Source organism: Anarhichas minor, unplaced genomic scaffold, assembly GCF_050575085.1.
Source record: "Anarhichas minor isolate MPS153535 unplaced genomic scaffold, ASM5057508v1 ptg000016l, whole genome shotgun sequence".
Classification (NCBI taxonomy): domain Eukaryota; kingdom Metazoa; phylum Chordata; class Actinopteri; order Perciformes; family Anarhichadidae; genus Anarhichas; species Anarhichas minor.
In genome coordinates, this window is record NW_027466462.1 from 24,032 (window position 1) to 46,895 (window position 22,864).

General features: G+C 41.6%; 3 protein-coding genes across 3 annotated transcripts; 1 reads left to right on the top strand and 2 right to left on the bottom strand.

Moving 5' to 3' along the window:
* On the bottom strand, positions 1-6,644 carry fgb (fibrinogen beta chain). Its single transcript, XM_076092238.1, has 13 exons — positions 6,562-6,644; positions 5,862-5,898; positions 5,657-5,763; positions 5,012-5,114; positions 4,440-4,508; positions 4,177-4,291; positions 3,410-3,516; positions 3,082-3,196; positions 2,457-2,576; positions 2,208-2,330; positions 1,505-1,599; positions 725-915; positions 1-245 (listed from the first exon to the last, which is right to left on the bottom strand). The coding sequence occupies exons 1-13, from the start codon at positions 6,642-6,644 to the stop codon at positions 11-13; spliced, it is 1,500 nt and encodes a 499-aa protein (XP_075948353.1). The 3' UTR covers positions 1-10.
* Positions 6,645-7,984: 1,340 nt separating this feature from the next.
* On the bottom strand, positions 7,985-13,443 carry eslec (eosinophil lineage-specific marker). The gene is made up of 6 exons (XM_076092224.1): positions 11,555-13,443; positions 10,759-10,949; positions 9,434-9,537; positions 9,215-9,349; positions 8,910-9,015; positions 7,985-8,383 (listed from the first exon to the last, which is right to left on the bottom strand). Exons 2-6 carry the CDS (start codon positions 10,895-10,897, stop codon positions 8,316-8,318), a joined length of 552 nt encoding a protein of 183 aa, XP_075948339.1. The 5' UTR covers positions 10,898-10,949; positions 11,555-13,443; the 3' UTR covers positions 7,985-8,315.
* A 1,991-nt stretch (positions 13,444-15,434) lies between these two features.
* On the top strand, positions 15,435-22,485 carry LOC142950696 (toll-like receptor 2 type-2). Its single transcript, XM_076092259.1, has 11 exons — positions 15,435-15,794; positions 17,223-17,379; positions 17,470-17,619; positions 18,627-18,833; positions 19,499-19,621; positions 19,897-20,047; positions 20,173-20,337; positions 20,619-20,798; positions 20,896-21,036; positions 21,122-21,630; positions 21,922-22,485. Exons 1-11 carry the CDS (start codon positions 15,467-15,469, stop codon positions 22,334-22,336), a joined length of 2,526 nt encoding a protein of 841 aa, XP_075948374.1. The 5' UTR covers positions 15,435-15,466; the 3' UTR covers positions 22,337-22,485.
* The last annotated feature ends 379 nt before the right edge of the window (positions 22,486-22,864 follow it).

Genomic DNA, 22,864 nt, shown 5'->3' on the forward strand with positions numbered 1-22,864 from the left:
TCCGACACGATTAGCTCTGTGCGGCAAAGAACGGCCTCATCTTCATGCTCATGGCCTTCAGCGAATACCAGCTCCCCTTCCAGTTCATCCACACCATGCCGTCGTCGGTGCCGTGCTTGGCCATTTGGCGCGTGTAGGCTCCGCCCATGTAGTATCGGCCGTTGGGATTGGCCGAGTGGCAGCGGTTGTACCACCAGCCGCCGCCGTCCTCCCTGGAACACTGTTTGGAGGGATCCCCGGGGATCCTGGTTCAGGGAAACAGGGACAGAGAAAGGTGATATATGAAAAACCAGAGGGAATGAATTGATGCAGGAATTTATTGTCAAGTTGGGGGAAATGTTAACGTGTGAATTTGTGCAGTTGACCAATGGCAAAGTACCTTGATAGAGGAATTAAGCCTTTTTTAGCTAATTAGCAGTGCAGCAGCAGCTACTTTAAGTTAGTCCACCTCTGCTGGAGTGGATAAATGCTCCACACGAGAGAAACAGTTGTTAAATGAAAGGAGTCCATGGTACAAATATGCAACTGTGTGAACTTGGCAATGGCGTGTTATACGTTAGCAGCAACTAGCTGTTGATTTCTTCAAACCCCACTATAGAGTATCTTTTAGAGGTGTGAGAATCTTTAGTTCACATGAGCCTGAATAGCTGGATCGTTTGGAGGACTTGTTGGTTAACTGAATTGCCAGTGTTTTGGGTTTTGTCACCAGCATCGGGACACTTACCAGTTGTCGTTGTCTCTGTCGTAGGTGCTGAACATCATGCTGTTGTGAACGGTCATCGTGCGGTTTTCACCGAACAGTTCTGAGGAGCCCTCCAGTAAACAGTTGCCAGCGTTGCCGGAATAACCGTTGACCGCCAGCAGGTAGTTGGCCGTCTCTGTCATGACGGTGAACTGGCGATACTGGGCATGGACCTACACGAAAGGTTGAGGAGTCAGAATTAAATCATCAAAAATACTAAATATGTTAGTTTAGCAATAATGAAACATTGGTTAATATTAGTACTAAGACTGTTCAATGACGTCTTTATTACTTTCTTACGACATAGAATACTGACTCTTTAATATTTATTAGGACAAAATATACTATGATTTTATATGTTGTTAGTTACAACTTGAAGTACTATAACATCTTTCCAACATGCTTTACTATGACTTTTTTTTTACATTTTGTGACATAGTGATTTATTTCACTGAAACAAATTTTTCATTTAGTTGTGAAATTAAACCCCCAAGGAGAACTGACTCAGAAAAGAAATTCCATATTCCTATTTGTTTTTGTCCTTAAAATAGTTTTTTATCCGTCAAAAATCTAAAAGATTTCTACTTTACTATCAGAAAAGATAAAGAAAAGTAGCAAATTCCTACATTTTAGAACCAAATACCTGAGAAAGTTTGGAATTTTTGCTTCAAATATGACAAACCATTACGAAAATATTTGCAGATAAACTTTCTGTTGATCACTTAATAATTTCTACTGTAAATAGACACACAGAGGACTCACTTTGGTTCCTGTCCAGTCCTCCATCTCAAAGAGAATCTCAGTGGGGCCCATCTTGGTGATTTGACTGATCCGATCATTGCCCAGCCAGTGTTCACCTGTCAGGTGACGGAGGAGAAAGGTACGCCAGTCAACCACAAATCACAGGAATAATGCTGCATATGAATATGTAGGTAACTGCCAAAATTAAGATTCAGCGACATGATTAGATAACAAAATGGTTTCAACCAGCGGTGGAAGAAGTAGATATTTAATCCCACACTTTAGAAATACTCTGTAACAAGTAAAAGTACATTCTAAAATAAACATTATAGTTGCGCAGAACGGTCAATTTTAGATTAATGTATATTATTATATTGAATTACAACTATTGATGCATTAAGGTGTCATTTTAATGTTAAATGGTGATCTTATAGTTCACTATTTATAATGATGGGTAGCTTATGAATTTCACCAAGGAATAAATAGCTTTATCTTTCTCAATAATGATAACATACATTTATTTGGTGCTTATATTTAAATAGTAAAAAGTACAATACAATATAATAAATATAGTGAAGTAGTCTTACAAATGTATCAAGCAAAGTACAACTACCTAACTAAATTGTACTCAAGTACAGTTCTTGAGTAAATGTACTCAGTTACTTCCCAACAATGGCTTCCACTCCCTTCAGCACCCTCTAGTGGTATACGTTAGAAGTCTTACCTGGAGTCTCACAGCGACCCTTGCCAGCATCGAAGGCAGTGTTGCCGAAACCACGTCGATATTCGTCCCAGCGTCGGCCGAAGTCGACACTGCCATCAAGCCTGTTCTGGATGAGAACCCATCCTGGGGGGGGGGGGGGGGGGGGGGGAAGAAGGTCTCTTTTAAACACAGATTCCTCAACCAAAGGCCCAAAATATCCAAAGTATTAACAAACTAAGTTTAGGTGGCCTAACTGAGTTCTACGCTCACCTCCGTTCTGAGTGGTCTGATCACAGAAGACCTTGTATGGAGGTAAGAAGACGTCGGGCTGGATGAAGTACATCTGGGAGTCTTTTCCTCCACGACGAAAGATGTCCTCACACTCCTTACCTGAATCACACAGGAGAACAAGTTCACTTACTTTTGTGTTCTACCAAAAGCTACAAGATTGGCGGTAGCCATCTTGGTTTTTCGTCGTCGCATCTTGTTTTTTCTCAACCAGTGAACAGGAAGTGACCATATCTGGACTGAGGAGGAGTGACGTAGAGACGCCGTATACGTCTCTGGTAGAGACCTGTCAATCACTGTGTAGCCCCGCCCTAAAGCATCCCCTGCTTTATGGTCTGTGTGACTCTAAATGGACCATAATGTACTAAATGAACATCATGCTGTATTGAAGAAGACTTGAAACTAGAGATTGAGACCATAAACTCATGTTTACAATGTTTACTGAGGTAATAAATCAAGAGAGAAGTAGAGTCATTTTCTCATAGACTTCTATACAACCAGAGGAGTCGCCCCCTGGTGGACACTAGAGAGAGCTTCACTTTTCAGACCCAGAAGTTGTCGCCTGCGTATATTGAACATTGCGACCTCTAGGGGTCACCACACTTACCAGACACCACCGGTATGGGACAGGTGGTCTTGCACGGTTCATTGCACTCCTCTCTCTGGCCCTGGATGGCCTTCTCCAGCTTCTGGATCTTCTGCCTGATCTTGTCCAGGACCCCCTGCAGCCACACAGCACACAGTATACAGTGCATTACATCAGGGGGTGTTGGATACACTACATTAGTATATTGTATACATTTATTTTTGTTTCAGTCTTTCTCTGCAATAGATTCAAGCTCATCATCTATTTCTCTCCAAGGTGATGCTTTACTTACAGCTAAAACAAGAAGCATGTCTGAGACATGATTAATAAGGTGTCAGCTCTTATTTACCTGTAGCACTCTGATGCTGGAGGGGAAGGTGGTGTCCACCGTCTCCTTGATGTAGGCGTGTTGTTCCTCCACCCGATCAGTGTACTGACTGACCACCCTGTTGTTGTCTGAGACAGGCAGAGAAACAACTCAGGAGGTGCACAAGGGAACAATTTGAAATGTTTAGATTGTACAAAACCATTGAAGTAATAAATCATTTTTGGCGTGCGTCGTTTGAAATGATGTTGAACTACGTTTGTATTATTATTTAACTTATTATGTGGAGGTTTCAGAGAATCTCTTTTGTTGTGCCTGTAAAACACTTTGCACCTGTTTCTTCTCTTCACTGTATTTCACATTTACAGTTTTGCCACAATTCTTTCACACAACACAACACTTTTGTAAACAAGGTCAGAAATTCGAGGAGTTTAAATAGGTAAATACTACTCTACTCTAAATATATTCTACTCTACCGCAATGCACTCTTCTGTAATAACTGCCTGAGATTGATTAACTGTGAGGTGAACAACAGGATAACAAAGTGGATCAAATACTTTGTTAAACATTCATTTATTCATATAAAGTAACTATACCTCAAAAAGAAACATCATTACAGTTTTACCCAAAGAAGAAGAAAACGTTCAGAAGAGCACTTGAAGGCTCTCGTTTCATTATAAACTATCAAAAGGATCATGAAGGCGTCCTGATTGGTTGAACCCTGACTAGCGGATCCATTTCGTGAACCTTAATTTACCGACATTATCCAGCTGATCTGGAGTCAGACTCACCGCCGACGAGCCTCTGCCTCTCCCTCAGAGAGGTGGAAATGCTGTTGACGTAGTTGTAGATGGTGTTGGAGGATCGGGACAAATCATCCACCTGAGGCTTGAGCTCATTAATGCTCTGTGAGAAGAAATGGAAGCAACAGGAAGTCAATCCACAATATGACAGCAAATTCCATTTAATCTAACATTTAGAGTTAGAGCAGCCAACATATCCTCCCATATTCTCTCATTGCTGAGATAAATAAAAGATAAAGTTCACTTTTTACCGTCTTGACGTTCCTCTCTTGCTTCAGCAGCATGGTCTTCAGCTCGCAGCCAGTGGGACACAGAACACCCTGATGGACGAGAGAATCTCTGTTAGGTGTCTGTCAATCACTGACTAAAGGAAGGGGGGGGGGGGGGGGGGGCTCCAAGGCAGCCATTGACTTCCTTCTATCCATGAACAGATTTATGGATGAAAATCAATTAGCAGATATCAAACCTGCTCCAGACAAGTGAATCAATGTTTTTATTGGTTCAAACAAATGGCTTTTTCTGACATTGGAGTTTTGAGATTTGGGGAATTTGTTTCTTCAAATAAACGCCTCAAGAAGAAAGAGTTACAGACGTGCATCATGATCATCTGGACCAAAACAACAATGTGTAGGATTTTAAATACCAAAGTTCAAGTTTCTGCCTGAAATGAAGTGTAAACCTGGAACAAAGGCGTCTACAAACGTGCACTAATGCTTTTGACATCGGCCAGCAGAAACGTGACACAAACATGTGGAATGGGTGGGGTGGGTGGGTGGGTGGGTGGGCGGGCGGGTGGGCGGGTGGGTGATCGTGTGCGTCCTACCATCTCCTCTGCGGCGTGCGTGCATCCTCCTTCATCCGGCTGCTTCTCCTTCTCCTGCAACTGCTGTCCTGCGACTGGAGCTGGGGTGGGCCGGCCGCGATACCTGGGACGAAAAAAAGAAATATAATAATAATAATCTGCTGGATCTGCAACAATATTTTATAAACTGACCACATATTAATTTTGAAAAACTATAGCTGCTAAAAAAGTGTATTGAAGTGAAAAGTATATCACAATATTTGCTTCTGAAATGAAGTATAAAGTACTATAAAATGGAAATACTCAAGTACAGTACTTGAGCAAACTAACTGCATTTATCTGACAGCTGTAGTTTTCAATATTTTACCATCAAGTCATACACTCATCTTCTAAATGCACAGTTATAGATTAAATCATATAAAAGTATATTAAACACATTCATATCAGCTCACGCATTAAAATTAAACAGTAATGCATCAGGAATGATAACTCAATAATATATTAAAACACATGAAAATGAGCCATTTAGAAAATAACTTCTGATACTTTCAGTAAATGTTGCTGCTGTTTCTGTACTTTTTAAAATGTAATACCGTTAATGTTAAATATGTATACATCAATATGAACGTGTCTTTTATTTGGTCAGGTGTCCGTGTTTGAACGTACCTGCCGCCGCTACTGATAGGGGGCGGGGCATAGCGGTTGCGGGTGTAGCTGTCCCCGTCCCTTGTTAGTGGACGGTGACCACGAGCGTCTACGGCCCCGGCTTTGGCCTGAGGGGAGACGAGAGGAAACAGGACGTGAGGAGGGAATACAAAAATATATCAAAATAAATGTAATTCACGATACAAATCAAGCATTTTCTACTCACTGTTTCATTCTTTGTAGACGATGCCTTGTTGTCCAAAGATAAAAGAAAAATATTGTGACATATTAGAAGATTAAAATCCATTTTTCTTTTCAAACTTTATATTAAAATAAATCTACATTGAATATGCTCTTAACAGAATATCTGACATATTAAACTCTAAGAACAGTAACTAACAGATATCACCATGATTACTTACACTAAGACATTTTGTATTAAATTACAATCTGAAATGTTAAATATGCAAATGAGGCATTATGTAATGGTAACTTATGAGAAATCTGCAGAAGAATAAATAGAAGAATTAATAAAATAAATGTTTTCTTTCCACTAATCTGAAATAAAACGTGTTTCCGCCTTAAACATATTAATAATACACAACTACTAACAACATCATGCAGGTCAGGAAGAGACGGTGAATTAATACATGTTGTCATATTTTATGTTGATCGAGTTTACGTTATATATAAAAATGTGCGTTTGGCCTTTTTTAGATTTTATTTGGTGAGTAAAGGTTTGTATGTACAGACAATAAAGTTAGATCCATATAATTCATTAAAAACATGGTTCGATTCATTGACTGCATTTCATTTTTTTGTAGAAATGTTTTTTTAAAGTGATGATTTCACTGTCCGGTAACATTTAAATATTGTGATTAAAGGTAAAACTTTCAGGATGTCACTGAAGTGAAGCACTCACCGTATCGTAGTCGTCATACTCCACGTTGCCCTGAGCCCAGACGGCGGACAGACACAGACACACACACACACACAGCAGCGTCCTCATCGTGATGAAGTTACTCTTCTTCTCAATCCTCGTCTTCAGTGCGCCTTCACTCCTTCTCTCCTGCCCTCACATCTGATTCCAGCCGCTATTTATCCTGCGGGTCAGCTTCTTATCGATCTGCTGGAAACAAAAAAAGAACAGTCAACATCTGCCGGGGACAGTTTACCCAAACCTGAGTCACCGCTGCTCCCGGTCAGCCTGCTGGCGCAGGAACCAAAGGACAAAAGGACAAAAGGGCAAAAGGACTGAAGGCTTTACTGATACGTCTGAGTCTGATGATGTGTGTAAGAGACAACGTGTCCAATAATACAGCTTTTAACTTGTGTTGTTTGTTTTGACGTGAGGTTACACGTCTTTAAACGTCTTTAAACGTCTTTAAACGTTGACATTCAGCATCGCCACAGTGTAGAAATACTCTTTTATGAGTAAAGGTAGTATTACCAGCAGTACTCTCTGTCCAGAGTTAAGTTAGACAGTAACATGCAACAGATTCTGGTTCTTGGTTGAATGAAATGTTCAGATTGTTTCTTTTCTTTGCTTCTTAATCACAAATCCTCTAATATTGAAAAATAACGTTTGTGTACAATAAAAGATATTTATCAATCAACTGAGACCGTCACCTTTAATTAGCCGCGCATTAGAACGTGTAACATAAATCAGGCAGAATGAGGCAGTGAAACGCGTTTTAATCGACTTTCTGGATTTTACAAACTGATAAACTTGTTACAATAGTTTCGATCGAGTATTTATTCAGATTTACTTATTATTTTATCTGCAACAATAATCTTACAGTTACAGATTTGGACGTCCAGTAGTTTTAAACCGAGTATATTATTACAAGTTTCGGCCCAGAGTAAATAAATAAATAAATAAATAAATAAATAAATAAATAAATAAATAAATAAATAAATAAGAGTCTTTCCGGCCGCGAGGACTCCGTGCTGGGAAACCAGTGTGAGGGTTACTTCATGACACCCAGTCAGCATGTGTCACTATGTGCACAAACACTGACTTTAGTCTGATTGATGATTAATATTTCTCCCATTATTAGAGTAACTCTCTGTTTAGTGAACACGAGTTCTGAGAGGAGAGGTTCTCCTCTCAGTCAAAGCTGGTTTTTGTTTTTTCAGTTTCGTGAAATTGGAACGATTGAGCAACTGAAGTGTGTTTGAGTCCAGTCGGGCTGGTGGTGCAGCTTGTGAAATGACAAACATTGTGTTTACCTTCTGCACAGAACTCTGTGTTTCTGTGGTGTTCCTAAACAAACACCAGCTGCCTCGTTTAAAACTAGAAACTAGGAATAAAACTTTACATTTTATCATCTCAGACAAGAAGAAATATGTAAACAAACACTTTTTTTTAATGTATATTTTTTTATTTTATTTGCATTGTAATTTGAGGGCACACACTACACATGTACAAGAAGAATTAATCACCTTTACTCCTGCTTTCATTCATACTAACACAGCTAAGTGTGCATCGAGAGCTTTAATGATCTCAGTGATTGACTCAATCCAACAGGAGGAGGTCATGTGTGTCGACACAGATGCGAGATGGACTACAGGGAGCTCAGATGGGCAGACCTGGACCACATGTTGGCAGGTGGACTCGAAACCTTTGATGCATCTGTTCAAAACGAAATGAAACTCCAGCTGTTGGATCCGGCTGGTTTCACATCATCTTGCCACAGATGAAAGGGAGACACTTGTCGCAGGGCGCGTTGATCCACTTCTTGTGCACTGAAACACAAAAGATGATCAGAGAATATGGACTTCAGGGATTTCAAGCTGCACGTGCAAAGAAAACGTTTACCGACGTACGGTTGGCGTAAATGAAGCACGTTTGTTGGAGTTGAAAGTCAATTTAGAATTTAGTCGTGTTAGCACGCTGGATTTTTTAGCGAAACAGAAAATGACGCACTGACGTCCATTTAGAGGCAAACAGACCATAAAGCAGGGGATGCTTTAGGGGCGGGGCTACACAGTGATTGACAGGTCTCCACCAGAGACGTCTACGCACTTCAACCAAAATGTTTAGGATACAAAAACCTTGAACAGCACCGAGAGGCTACAGGACGATATGATGAGAGACAGTCAGCTGATACTGACCGGTGGAAACAGCTGATACATTAATGCAAAACACAATCTTCAAAAACCAGAGCTAGGGGGGGATTTCCCAGGGTTGAAATATCTAAAAAAAGTTATTGTGTGTGTGTGTGTGTGTGTGTGTGTGTGTGTGTGTGTGTGTGTGCGTGTAGTTCATTACATCCATAGTTCATCTCCAGACAGCGCTCGGTTTCATTCATCCGGTAGCCTCGGGTCCAGTTTTCACAGTCAAACTTGGAGCCGTCACTCCACAGCCAAGCATTCAGCTGTGGATACAAAGACACAAACAAACATACGGATATACAGGAAATACATCAGTTTAAAATAAATAAGCAACTTTATAAATGTACAATTTAAAGGTTTTGTTATTGGACCACATTGAAATCTTAAAGTTTGTATTTTGTAGTTTTGCCATTTAGAACAAATTCAATTCCAGTTCATTTCTCCAGCAAAAGACTTCCTCACATGGACGGCGTCGGTGGCGCCGATCCAGGTCAGGGGGAAGCTGTGGGTGCCATCTTCGGTCAAAGACTGGAGGAAGTGGTTCTGCTCATAACTGTGGATGGACACCAGGTTGCCCCCTACAAACAGACAGTATTTCTGGAGGGGGGGTAGAGAGAGAGAGAGTTCACACATGTGGTTTGGTTTGGTTTGAAACGCGTGAGCGGCCGTGTCGCTCCTCACCTCGGCTTCAATCCAAGTCTTGTTGCTGTTGATGAAGATGAAACACTCATGCTCATAGTGGGTCCAGCCGTACGGGCAGTAGGGCTCCATCTCCATCTCCATGTCTACACAAGAGAACACATTTTTAATCTTGTACTCACGTTCACAATAAGTCTTTTAATAACACAATCACCAGCTTGTGTTCATTTACTGTAAACTGATTCATGTCATTACAGCGCTAGTGTTCTCTGTGACGATGCTTTGTATTGTTGTCAATAACACGGCCAACAGATGGCGCCAAACTCAATGTGAAATTTACTCAAGTGTAGATAAACTCCTGTCTCTCTTAATCATGTAGAAAAATTATTGTATATATATATATATATATATATATATATATATATATATATATATATATATATATAAATACATACATAAATACACACAAACAGTATATGCGATATGCTTTCAACATAATAAAAGACCCTCAGTTGATATGAGAGGACACAAATGTTCAACACTAGAAAACAAATACTTTACAAGTAAGAAGTCCTGCACTCAGAAAGTACTGAAGTATTTGCAGCAAAATGTACTTTAAAGTCAGTCTGAGGACCTTTGACCTGCTCATGAAACAGTCTCAGTTCAGTACTGATGACTCCACATTACCTGCACCAGCAAACACTATACATTTGATTTCTATATAGCTACAGAAGGACGTGTTGCTGGACGCGCTGGAGGGAAGGGAGGCACGGGAGGACCAGAACCAGGACTGAGAGGGTCAGACTGTCAGACCTGCTGCAGTAGAATGAGAGGTTTTCTAAAGAGACTCTGGTGCTCAGAGACACTACCACTTTAGTCCACAGGGGGCGACAGAATCAACACTAAGAAAGTTTCCTGAAGTACAATTAATTAAGTACTCTAGACGTCAGAATGACTCGTTATATTACTTTACCATCTTTTCACTGATGCATTCAGGTGTAAGCAGCATGTTAATGCTGCAGCTGACTTTATTACTTCACGTGCTGTATCTATAACAATGCATCATATCTGTTAAGACGGTCAAACGTTTCGTTCTGTAAAAACATTGACCTTATAAAACTATTACTATAAACTATATATTCTTATTTAAATTACTCTATTCTAATTAATATTTTTTATGCTAAATCATATTATATGAAATCATATTCAATTATATCAACTAAATTAAAATTAAATTAATTCATTCATTATTTTTTTAAATATTGCATCCTTTAACTTCACTTAATGCATCTCTTCATCTAGTTTATACATGATTTAACATCAATTAATTTTAATTGAATTATTACAATTATTAAAAACGTACTGACCCATGGGGTGGGGTTTGTCCATGTTCTCGTGATCGCCCCCCATCATCATCATCTTCATGGGGTACGTGCTGTTGAGCGGGGCGGCCCGGCTCAGGGTCAGGAAGAAGCCGAGTACCAGAGACACGCTGAGGGCCTTCATGGTGATGATGATGATGATGATGAAGATGATGAAGATGAAGAGGGAGGGTCGACTGTCAGAACACAGCAGCAAAAAGTCAAATATAATAAAGCAAAACTATTGAATAACAACCAGTTACCTCTTTAATAACCGACGGTTTAACGTATTATTTATGTGTATTAAGTATACATGAGGTACAGGAGCGAGTCACTTCATGTATTACAGGAGGAAATACTTGTTATTCTACTACATGTATTTCCTTTTCCTGCATTTAAACCTCGCTGAGATTAAAATAACTCTCCGGCATAAACCTGTCACACACGACACAAGAGTGCATAAACAAATGTGCATAAACAGGTTTGAGTCAAATACAATGAATAAATACTGCAAAATAAATAAAGTACAATACTGGCCGGCAGTATTTCCCCCCCGAAGCCAAATTCCTTTTGATTTCCTGCACATGCATGTACACAACTTTGCAAGTTATACACAAAAAAAACACATGATATGATGTAATATTATAGATTAAACTAAACAGCAGTACATAAAGCAGTTAAAATAAGCTCCATCTTGGAGGGACTTGTACACTTATATACATATATATACATATACACATATAAATGCATGCACACACAGGAGCACATGAAATGAATGCATGAATGCATGAATGAGGTTTACCTGTCTCAGGATCAGCCGCTGTGTGTTGAGGCGTCTCTGCTGCTTCGGCCTTTTTATCCTGCAGATCAGACGCAATCTGCCGAGTCATGGCTTTAGTTTCCCACGCAGATCTGAGGTCAGACTTTACCTGAGCAGACGTCTCCTCATTCATGCATTGTGTGCGTGTGTGATGCTATCATGAGTTTCATCTTTCATCTTTGTATTGCTCGCTCGGTCTCGTCTGCTTCTTCTTCTCTCGTCTTCTGGGTTTGTCCTCGACCTCCTTCTGCATTGTTTCTAATCTGGGCTGCAGATTGTTGTTTGACACCGATGGAGACGTGGCTGGATCACTTCATATCACATCCTCCAGCTCGAGCAACACAAGCTGTGTGTCCTTGTTTAAGGATCACACCTGAACCCTGAAGGAGCAGGTTCAGTGTCACCGGCAGTAACCGAAGCCCCCCCACGTCAAAGAGAAGCCCACACGGACACGGAGATCGTGTTCCTCTATCTGTAAAATGAAATTCTGTCCACGTGAGAGGTCAGATATGTATGAAGACATAACTAGCTATAGCATGCTCACAGTCTTCTTCTCTGGTGTTTGACGAGGAACATATCCGTTTAAACACACGTGTACTCGTGTAGACGGGCCTTTATTATGTTCACTTAATCCTGTGAGGAGCTCATCTACACTCTCAAAAAAGTATAAATGCAAAAAATTGGGATTTTGATTTTGCACAAATTTGCAATTTATACTTTTTGTGGGAGCATAAACATAGTTCCACCCTTGAGCCTTTACAGGTTAAAGCAGCAGAGTGCACGTGGAAGTTCTGTAGATCACAAATAAAAGTCAAACGACGTGTCGATACTGTAAAATAAAGAATACATTATTCTACATCATTTCATATCTGCACGCTCTGAAGCTGTTTCTACGTTCAGCTCTGCTCGTCCTTCACGCCGTGCGGTACATTATTAAACTCTTATTTATAGATTTGATATTTGGTGAAACAAAAGATGAAGATGATCACAAGCAGCAGCACAACAACAACTTCCTGTGCAGACAGGAAGTGCATAAGCTCAACAAGCATTACACAGAATCATCATCCATCCGTCTGTTGGAGACCTGGATGTTAAATACATACACGTGCACATGTGATATGATGATTTATATGATATATGATCATTGGGTCAATAAAATATATTTCTTTTAAAGTTACAAAAGTAACCCGAAGATCCAGACGAGAAGCTAAACGATGTAACCCAAAACTCACGAGCGGATTATCTGCTAATATACAATAATAATAATGAATCAAATAAAAGTCTCTGCGGCTCTGCAGGAGTAAATCATGCTCATATAATATTACTGAATCATTGTCAAATCATCTCAACTGAGCTTATCGTGCAGCAGCAGTTATTCATCTATATAATAACGTTATACACAATGATTGCTTCACTAATAATCACTTATTACTTATTACCAGGGTGGAACTACACATGAGCATGTTGTAACGGGACGTGGCGCCACCAGCTGGCCGGTCGGGGGTAACAGTGGAGCGGACTGTGGAGCACCAACACCTCGCTGACGCGGGTCAGCACCTGTTAGTCGCGATCTGCGTCACATCTGCTCCTCCTGCGAGTCAGAGCTCAGTCCCAGCAGAGAACGCACACATCACACACGTGCTCCACGTGCACTGTGACCTACACCGGCTGTGGACGTCGTTACCTCCGATGTGCACCGGACAGTAAACCTCCGTGCACGCGTTCAGAGATCCCGGCACCGCGTTGTTCAGAGCTGCCTGAGGTTCCTCGTGATCTGAAGCTGTGTTGAGTATCAAAGTAGTCCCGTGACAGCGGTCTGTACGTGCGCGGGTTCACTGCGAGCAGGAGCTCGTACTGGTGCATCCGGTGTACACGGAACGGTGCTGATTTACCGGAGCGTAACGACATGTTGGGGACAACGTGTTACACACAGCGGCGTGCTGTGCGCCACCGTGCTTCCTGTTCACGTCCCTCCGGAGGCCGCACATGTAGCGAACTGTAGTTCCACAAGTCAGAGCCTCAAGTAAAAGTAACAATAAATAATAATACATAATGACATAATGCATTCATGTGACGGTGACACTGTGGTTGAAGACGTGGACACAGATTATAAAAACCAAAGTGAAAAACACCATGAAGATCAAAGCTACAAACCTTTACACCAACATCAATACAAGGATGAGAGGTTTAAATAAATATGTCATTTCCAAATTGAACAGATATATTTCATATATTTCCAAACCACACACACAGATTGTTTACTGGATTCTCAATAAATCCCTCCAGCTCAACACATGAAATATATATATATATATATATATATATATATATATATATATATATATATATATATATATACTCTCACGTTCCTGTATATCCTAAGAACGTTTAAGTTTACAGAAAATACAAAAGAAAGGGTCCGTACCTCCACAGAAAAGAGGATTCTGCAAAGCGTGCACTACACATTCTACCACGTCTAGTTCTTTTTATGTTGTAGAGAAGCCTGTAGATTACTGGAGAACAGAATACTGGTTTGCTGAGACCAGACTCAAGTCCTTGTGTCGGGGAGAAATGGTGACCGTAAGAAAATCACAGTTCGAAGGTGGAAACATCGTTTCTCTTCTCAGAACCCAGAGTGTCGAAGCGAAGAAGCTCTTGACTGTTTGTTCTTCAGAGGACATTGTGAGAACCAAAGGCCAGACTTGAAATCATATTAATCAGATGTTTTACAGTTAAATTCTGCTGTAAATTGTGTCTTCGTGGAGTTTATTCTGTGTTCTGTGTTTTAATGGTGGTTTTGTTGGCGCATCACCTTGTGACAGCGATTAAAGGATTTAACGTATTATCAGCTCTTCTGTCATACGTTCCTTTTCTTTGGCCTTTGAACGACTGTGGAGTTATTCATGTCTGCTAGTGAACCTCGACGTCTCTCTGAACGGGGTCAAAGGGGAAGTGTTGGCTGGAGCAGAGACCACAGCCTGACAGATGTCTCTGTGGTCACGGTGCTGAACCTACAGCGGTGACAGTGTGTTCTGTAACACAAAGCACAAGCAACACAATACAACAATGTGCTTCTTCTATAGAGTCATAATCAATAAGGAGTTCAGCTTCAGATAGACGTCACAGTTTAGCACAAAAGTCATTCTGTTTTAACTGATATGTCCTCACTCTGATGTCATTGGACCGTATATGAGTTAAAGAATATGCAAAAGATCTTTTCATGCACTGATGCATTTTTACAAACACACATGTTTTCATGCTCACTACCTCTTTTCAGGCGTTCAGCCTCAACCTTCTACTTCCTCTCCTGACGGTCATGAAGCTGTTTCACTGCTTCTCTTGTCTTTTATCATTTTAGAGAATCAGGAATCAACCGGTAACCCAATGCAGACCTTCCTACAACAAAACATGAAGTTCATGTCTGAGAGTTTGACTTATCGATTGTTATCATTGTTCCGTTATATAACAGCAGAAGTCGTCCGCTTGTTTCACAGATAATTTACAGAATAAAGGAAACACAGGAGGGCTATAAAGCACAATGAATGCAGTGTGGGAACTCTGACACACACAAATATATATATATATATATATAATAAAATATATATATATATATATATATATCATAAAAAATATATATATAATAAAATATATATATATATAATAAAATATATATATAATAAAATATATATATAACTTATTTCTAACCTGTAATAATGTAATAATGATAATGATAATAATAACGTTGATAGACCCTGGTCTGATGGCTGCTCCACTAACGCGCCCTAGCGTTGAACATGAGGTTTATAAGAGTCATAATAAATGTTAAAGACTTCCTCTTTTGTCAAACCAGAGTTCCTCACTGAGTTTCCTTCACTCTGCGTGTCTCTCCTCTTGATGCTCGTTCACTTCCCTGCTCTGTTCATCCACTCGATCGCTTTCCTTCCCTGCAGGATGGGACAGCCGAGCAACCTTCACTCCACCTTCCTCCTCCTCCTCCTCCTCCTCCTCCTCTTCCTCCCCCTCGCCCCGTGCTGGGGTCAGAGGCCGTCCTGCGATCGCTGCGACCTGCGACTCTTGTGCAACTGCTCCCACGGCGGATTGACCCGCGTCCCCACGGTGCCAGAGGGCGCCCTGACTCTTGACCTGTCCTTCAACGACATCACCGTGGTGACGGAGGACGACCTGACGGGACACGCGAGGCTGGGGTCTCTGAGTCTCCATGGTAACGTTGATTAACAGAGAGAAGGATAGATCAAAGGCTTCTCTGTGACATGAGGCACGAGCAGCAGATTCACTTCTTCACCATGTTAGTGTACTTAAGGAGGCAGGACACGTTTTATGACAATATTTGTGTTTAACTGGATTTCTACTCTATTAGACAGACTATTTTTGACAAGATTATATATTATATTATATATATATATATTTATATATATGTATATTGATATTTATGTATGTATTGATATATATATTTATTTATATATATTTATGTATATTGATATTTATGTATGTATTGATATATATATTTATTTATATATATTTATGTATATTGATATTTATGTATGTATTGATATATATATTTATTTATATATATATATATGTATATTGATATTTATGTATATATATATATATGTTGGAGGTAAGGTTTGTTTTGTCATTTGCCATTAGTTTAACATTAATCTACAAATTAATTGATTTTTATTAATTATATTAGTGTTAAATATAACATTGACTACATTTAACGCTAATAATAATAATGAATAAAAGGTTTTGAGATGTATGAATTATAATATAAATGACCAAACAATCTTACCTCCAAGCTCCATTCAGCAGCTGTTCAGGAGCTTTTGATCATCTCACATGGTCTTCATCGGTCGTGATGGAACTGAAGATGTTCACGCTCAGGACTTCTCCTCCATGTTTTGCTGTGCCTAAGGTCAAGAATGAACTTTGAAACCACAGCTTTTAGAGGAGGATTCAGGGGATCTACTAGCAGAAATGTAATCTAACATTCATAACTATGTCCTCATTAGCGTATGATCACCTGAAACTAAGAATCTTTGTGGTTTCATTAGCTTAGAATGAGCCCTTCACATCCACATAGGGAGCAGGTCCTCCTCACAGAGTCCACCATGTTTCCAGTGGTGTCAGTGTGTGAAATACCTGATGGCAATCGAGGAGACCCATCTCCGCCAATACCACTCGCACCCCCCTAGAGCCCCCGTATTTCGCACACTGGCTGTAGTCTACTTTTTGTAATTGACATTGGACAATGATGACATATGACTGAGTCACTCACCAGGACAGGGATTCTTTAGCCCTCCTCCTGCCGACTCTGCCATCTAGAGGCTGTCGAGGTTTTTAAAAGTAAACATCGGAGTAAACACAGAGGACAAGGTGGAGAAGACAAGCAGCACCATCTCTGTGTCCATCTCTATGTTCATCTCCACCACAGAGGAGGCACAGACTCAAACGTGGAGGAATTAAACACCACTTGCACTCCTTAGCCACAAGGATCTTCTCTGCCAGGCATCACTGCAACAATAATAACATTAATGAGAATTGATGATAATCAGTGGTCCACTGATTGAACCCTGAGGAACCCCTAGAGTGCTGGATGTTTTTACATGTCGATATTACTGTCCTCCAGGTAACAAACTAGCTGTGATCCATCCGTCAGCGTTTGACTCTCTGTGGAGCCTGGAGGAGCTAGATCTGTCTGACAACCAGCTGACTGCTCTCAACCACAGATGGTTCAGCAAGCTAGGAGCTCTACAGGAGCTCAACCTGCTCCACAACCCCTACAGGTGAAGCACTCAGGTTACAGTTCAAAGGCCGAGCAGTGACAATGCAAATCACATTTGATGTTCGTGGTTTGTGTGTCTTGTGTCCTCCAGCTGCCTGGGTTCTCCTCCAGTGTTTCAGAGGCTGGTCAGGCTGAGGAGGCTGGGGTTTGGAGGTCCTGCTCTGGAGGAGCTAAAGAGAGGAGATCTGTCTGGAGTCACTCAGCTGGAGGAGCTCACTGTGCACGCCAACAACCTGACGAGGTGAAGGACTGACACTGTTTGTGTGTTTGTGTTGTTGCACGAGAGTCAAATGTCCTATAAAGGAAAAGAAATGTATGTATATATATATATATATATATATATATATATAGATATATATATATATATATATATATATATATATATAAATGTATGTATATATATATATATATGTATATATATATATATATATATATATATATATATATGTATATATATATATAGATAGATAGAGATATTACACTGGGAGACAGCACAGAACATTCTTGTCTGTGTAGCCACTTCAAATATAATGTATTCTAATGTTTTATAAGAGAAAATACCAAAACATGATAAGAGCTGATGCAGCTGATTCAGGAGTTTGAAGAGTCAAATTCGATGTGGTTCTTATGGTTATCCTCTCGGCCCTGTCATTTGTGATAACATCACATTATCCACATTAAGCAAATTGATTATAAATGCAGATGATGAGGGAAAGTATAACGTATAAGCAAGATCAAATATAAGGTTGGTGTCAAAATATTAAAAGGGCATCGGCTCCATGCGGTGGGGCAGAACGTACGCTAGAGGGAACCTCATCACGCTTTTTCCACTGGAAGAACATCCTACCTAGAGGGAACCGCACCATGTTTTCTCCACTGAGCATCCTAGAGAGAACTTCCTCACGTTTTCTCCACTGAAAGGGCGTTTTAGTGGGCTTTTCATCAGGTTTTCTTCAATGGAAGGGTATCCTAGAGGGCTCTTTATCACATTTTCTCCATTGGATGGGCACTCTAAAGGGCACTTCATCGCGTTTTCTCTGATGGAAGGGCACCGTAGAAGGCTGTTTTTCATGTTTTATCAACCAGAGGGGCATCCAAGAGGGCACTTTCGCTGCAGTTGTAAATGTAAGGACCAAAGACTGAAGCCCTGAATATTGAATCCACAGTCTGCCCTTCCCTTTAAAGGATCTTACTATTCCCCATCTTCCACTTAACCTCTCCTGTCTCTCTCTCTCTCTCTCTCTGCAGGTATGAAACCGGTACTCTAGCGGACGTTTGGCCGCTGGGTCGTGTCACTTTGAGCCTCCGTGGTCCATTTTTAACGAACGTAGCCTTAGCCTCGGCTGTGCTCGGGGACGTGTCATACCCTGAGACGTGGATCATTCTGGAAGATCTCCATCTGATGAGGAATCAGTCTGTTCAGCCCTCCAGAGAGGTGACCAGGAGGAGAGTCAGGTCTGGCTACAATCTCTTTTTCTTTAATACTCGCGTTCATGCAGAATTCCTAATGAAGCACTGATGAACACAATGATAGGGCTGAGAGGGCAGTCGATGCTGTAATTATGAGTGCGAAACTCTCAATAATAAGAAAGTGCCTGAACATAACAGAAAAATAATAAAGAGAAATAAGTGCAATACTCTTAATGTACAGTATATTTGCAGTCACCAGCACGTACCTCTTACTCCTCTACTTTCTCCATTTCAATGATTTACAGCTTCGGTTGTACAGCGGTACTGTCACTATATCCTGACAGTAGTACATGGGACAGACAATCTGTGAAAACAGTCAGGTTCCTCTGCCTTCTCTAAGTGCTCCTAAAGGCACTTGCAAGTGTCTACCGTGCCTGAAGGAAAACACCCAATCAGAGTCAGGGATTCTCTAACGCAGCTGTCAATCACTGCAAGCAAACTGTCAAACTATAGGAAGCATTGATCAAATTTGAGATTTGAGATATTTAAACGTAACATTTCAGTAAATTTGTAATACAAAAAACAATTGTCTTAATGATTGTAATCAACAGGGGAAGTTTAAAGGTGTTATACATTTTTGGGGTGTAAAAATGTAAAATCGGTTTGGCAGACAAACCAACCAGTCGCTCCTCTATGATGTCTCTCTTCAGGAAAATGACCTTACGTAACCTTTCTGTGTCCGATGAGGCCATTGCTGACCTCCTGGTGGCGGTGGATGGGGCGCCGCTCACCTCCTTGTTCGTGGACGGCGTCACACTGACAGGCGAGGGCAGGTAGGAAACCAGCACGGCAGCACGATCTAGCAAATTCAGTGACACCAACGTTCTTGCTAGATTTAGAGACTTTTTTGTCAAAAGGCGCCTAGCGACAGTTCTAGTGACTTTTTGGGACGGGCCTTAATTCGTCTCATTTGATGAACACCAGTGTTCAGGCTAAGAAGCAGCACGTTTAGTCAACCAATCAGCAGCCCGGCAGAAACATAAACGAGCTGCGAATGTACGTACCTACTGGGTAGTTTAATGGTTTGTTGTTTCTCCGTTGGTGTTAGGTGGGAGCGAGCCAGATGGACAGACCATAAAAGCATTGACGAGTTCTTCCTACGAAACGCCAAAGTGCTGAAAGTCTTTCAGTTTGCCTCCCTTCTGGGGCTGCAGTTTCTGCTGCAGTACCCCAGGAAGTTGTCCGTCATAAACAGTCAGGTAAGGACGGTGTTATCTGTCTCGTGCGATAGCTACATCAATCCACTACATAGCTGGAGCAAGGAGTCCCGATTGTAAGATTGAAATTAAGAGTGTGGTTTTAAAGTCAGAACTTTTACCCTCAGGTGTTTGTGTTGCCCTGTCTCACGTCCCGCCTGCTCGTGAACCTGCAGTACCTGGACCTGTCCGACAACCTGCTGACTGACCTGACTCTGGTGGAGACACTGTGCAACGGAGACGGCACTCTGAAGGACCTCCGAGTTTTGAACCTCAGTGGAAACGCTCTGAAGGTGCCTTTGTGAAACTTGAAAAAACTGTCTTTTTTTTTTGTGGATTTTCTGTTAATTCGTACTTCCTAGCTACAAAGAAGTCCAGCTAGCGGCACTTGAGAGACAATGTGCTGTTTAACCACAGAGGAGTAGTACTCCTACTGACTAGTAAACTGATAATCACAAGTAAAATCACTGAGGTGCCAATAAAGTATAAATCCAAGAATACGTAAAAAAAAAAGATTTGAGAAGAATACCTGCTTCCTGAAGACTCGTCTGCCTCTGTCTTCTCTGCTGTCCAGTCTTTGTCCACGATGAACCAGCAGGTAACAAAGCTCTCCAAACTGACCCACCTGGACATCAGCCGGAATGGATACAGCTCCATGCCCCAGGGCTGCTCCTGGCCCTCCACCCTGCGATACCTCAACATCTCCAGGGCCAAACTTACTACCATCACTCCTTGTTTACCTGAAACTCTGGAGGTACTGAAAGTGGACCATGTAGCAGTAATCCTGACAGTCAACCTGACACACACACTGCAGCAAACACCACTTTTATCTTGTGCTTTATCACATACAGGTGTTGGATCTGAGCAACAACGACCTCAAGGGCTTCACCCTGGTCCTGCCTGCCCTGAGAGAGCTCTACCTCTCTGGGAATAAGTTACTGAGGCTGCCCCCTGGATGGCTGTTCCCCAATCTGCAAACACTGACAATACAGGTAAGGACCAATCACTCAATCATACATTTCTTCTTCCAGTCCTCTTTGTATTCCCCCAGTGTGACCCCAGTGTGTTCTCCCACAGTCGAACACCCTGAACATGTTCGACCGTTCGGACCTCCAGTCGTACAGGCGGCTCCAGGACCTCCAGGCGGGTCAGAACAAATTCGTCTGCTCCTGTGACTTTGTCTACTTCCTCCAGTCGGCCGTTCAAGGAGGTGGAGGCGTGCATTTGACAGATGGAGAGGAGAGCTACGTCTGCGACTCTCCTCTCTACCTGCAGGGGGAACCGGTGGGTCGAGTCCAACTCTCTGTTGTCGTGTGCCACCGGGTTTTGTTTGTGTCCGTGAGCTGTGGGGTGGCACTGGTTGTAGGGATACTGGTGTGTGTCCTGCTGTGGCGCCTCCATGCGTTCTGGTACCTCAAGATGACGTGGGTGTGGCTGAGGGCCAAGCGTAGCTCCCGGGAACGGCGGCAACGCAGAGATGGAGCAGAAACAGAGGAGTTGCTGTCCTACGACGCCTTTGTGTCCTACAGCGAGAGAGATGCGAGCTGGGTGGAGAACTTCTTGGTACCTGAGCTGGAGGAGCCACGGTAATGTTGATCTATATCTTTAAAACATAATAACGTTCTACCGTTTGTTTATCTGTTTGTTAGTTAGCAGGGTATCTCAAAAGCTCAAAAAGTACTTACCAGATTTCAGTGAACCTTGATAAAAAAGTTAGTTTGGCACAAGACGATGAGCAGAGCCCACATCAACTTTTAGTTAAAAGACTTTTGGAAATTTCACATTTTTGACAAATTACCATTCCAATAAATTTCATGCGATATTAACCAAACATGGCAAAGATTAAAACATTACCTTCTCTCTGGTTTATACTCCAGGGAGAACGATGAAGACTCTGTGAACCACAGAGCCCCCCGACCTCTGACCCTGTGCCTCCACAAGCGGGACTTCCTTCCTGGACACTGGATTGTGGACAACATCATGAGCGCTATGGAGCGCAGCCGGCGCACCGTCTTCATCCTCTCGGAGAATTTTGTCCAGTCGGACTGGTGCCGCTACGAGCTGGACTTCTCCCACTTCCAGCTGTTCGATGGCAGTGCCGGCGGAGACGCGGCCATCTTGGTCCTGCTGGAACCGCTGTCCAAGGACGACATCCCCAAACGCTTCTGCAAGCTGCGCAAACTCATGAGCTCCAGCACCTACCTGGAGTGGCCTCAGGAGGAGGAGAAGAGTGGGGAGTTCTGGAGGAAACTCCGCCACGCTTTGAGAGGAGAAGAAGATGAGGATGACTGAGAGAGAAAGACAGAGTGATCGGCTTTCATCAGATCATTCTGGTTTCTTCCACCCTTTGTAGATTTAAGGGTTTGATCAACTCAACTTTGTTCAAATAATGATGTAAAAGAAAACAGCTGATGAATGACAAAATAAAATTGTTTGCCTAACATAGGTCCCATTGTCTTCTTTTTAGTAATACATTCTTTTAATTAATACAATCCTTTAAAACTTGTAATGCATTTAATATGTGTAACCTTAAAGATTGAGAAAAACACACCTTTGCCTGAACTGCACAACAATCAACCAACCTTTACAATTATCTAAATCAATGAAAAGTTAGAGTAGACCTTAAACTTGCATTAAATGTAAAAGTGTTTTGCAGCTTCATGTGCTGGTAGTGTGGTGAGATGGCCACTTGGGGAAGCTGTTGGCTTGTGATTGCTGCTACAACCTGAGGACATCGTCAGTGGACGTGAAACTGATTTTGGGAACATTAAGAAGCTGCAGCACTTGAAAATGAAATGAAATCAGGAAAAGTAACTGCTG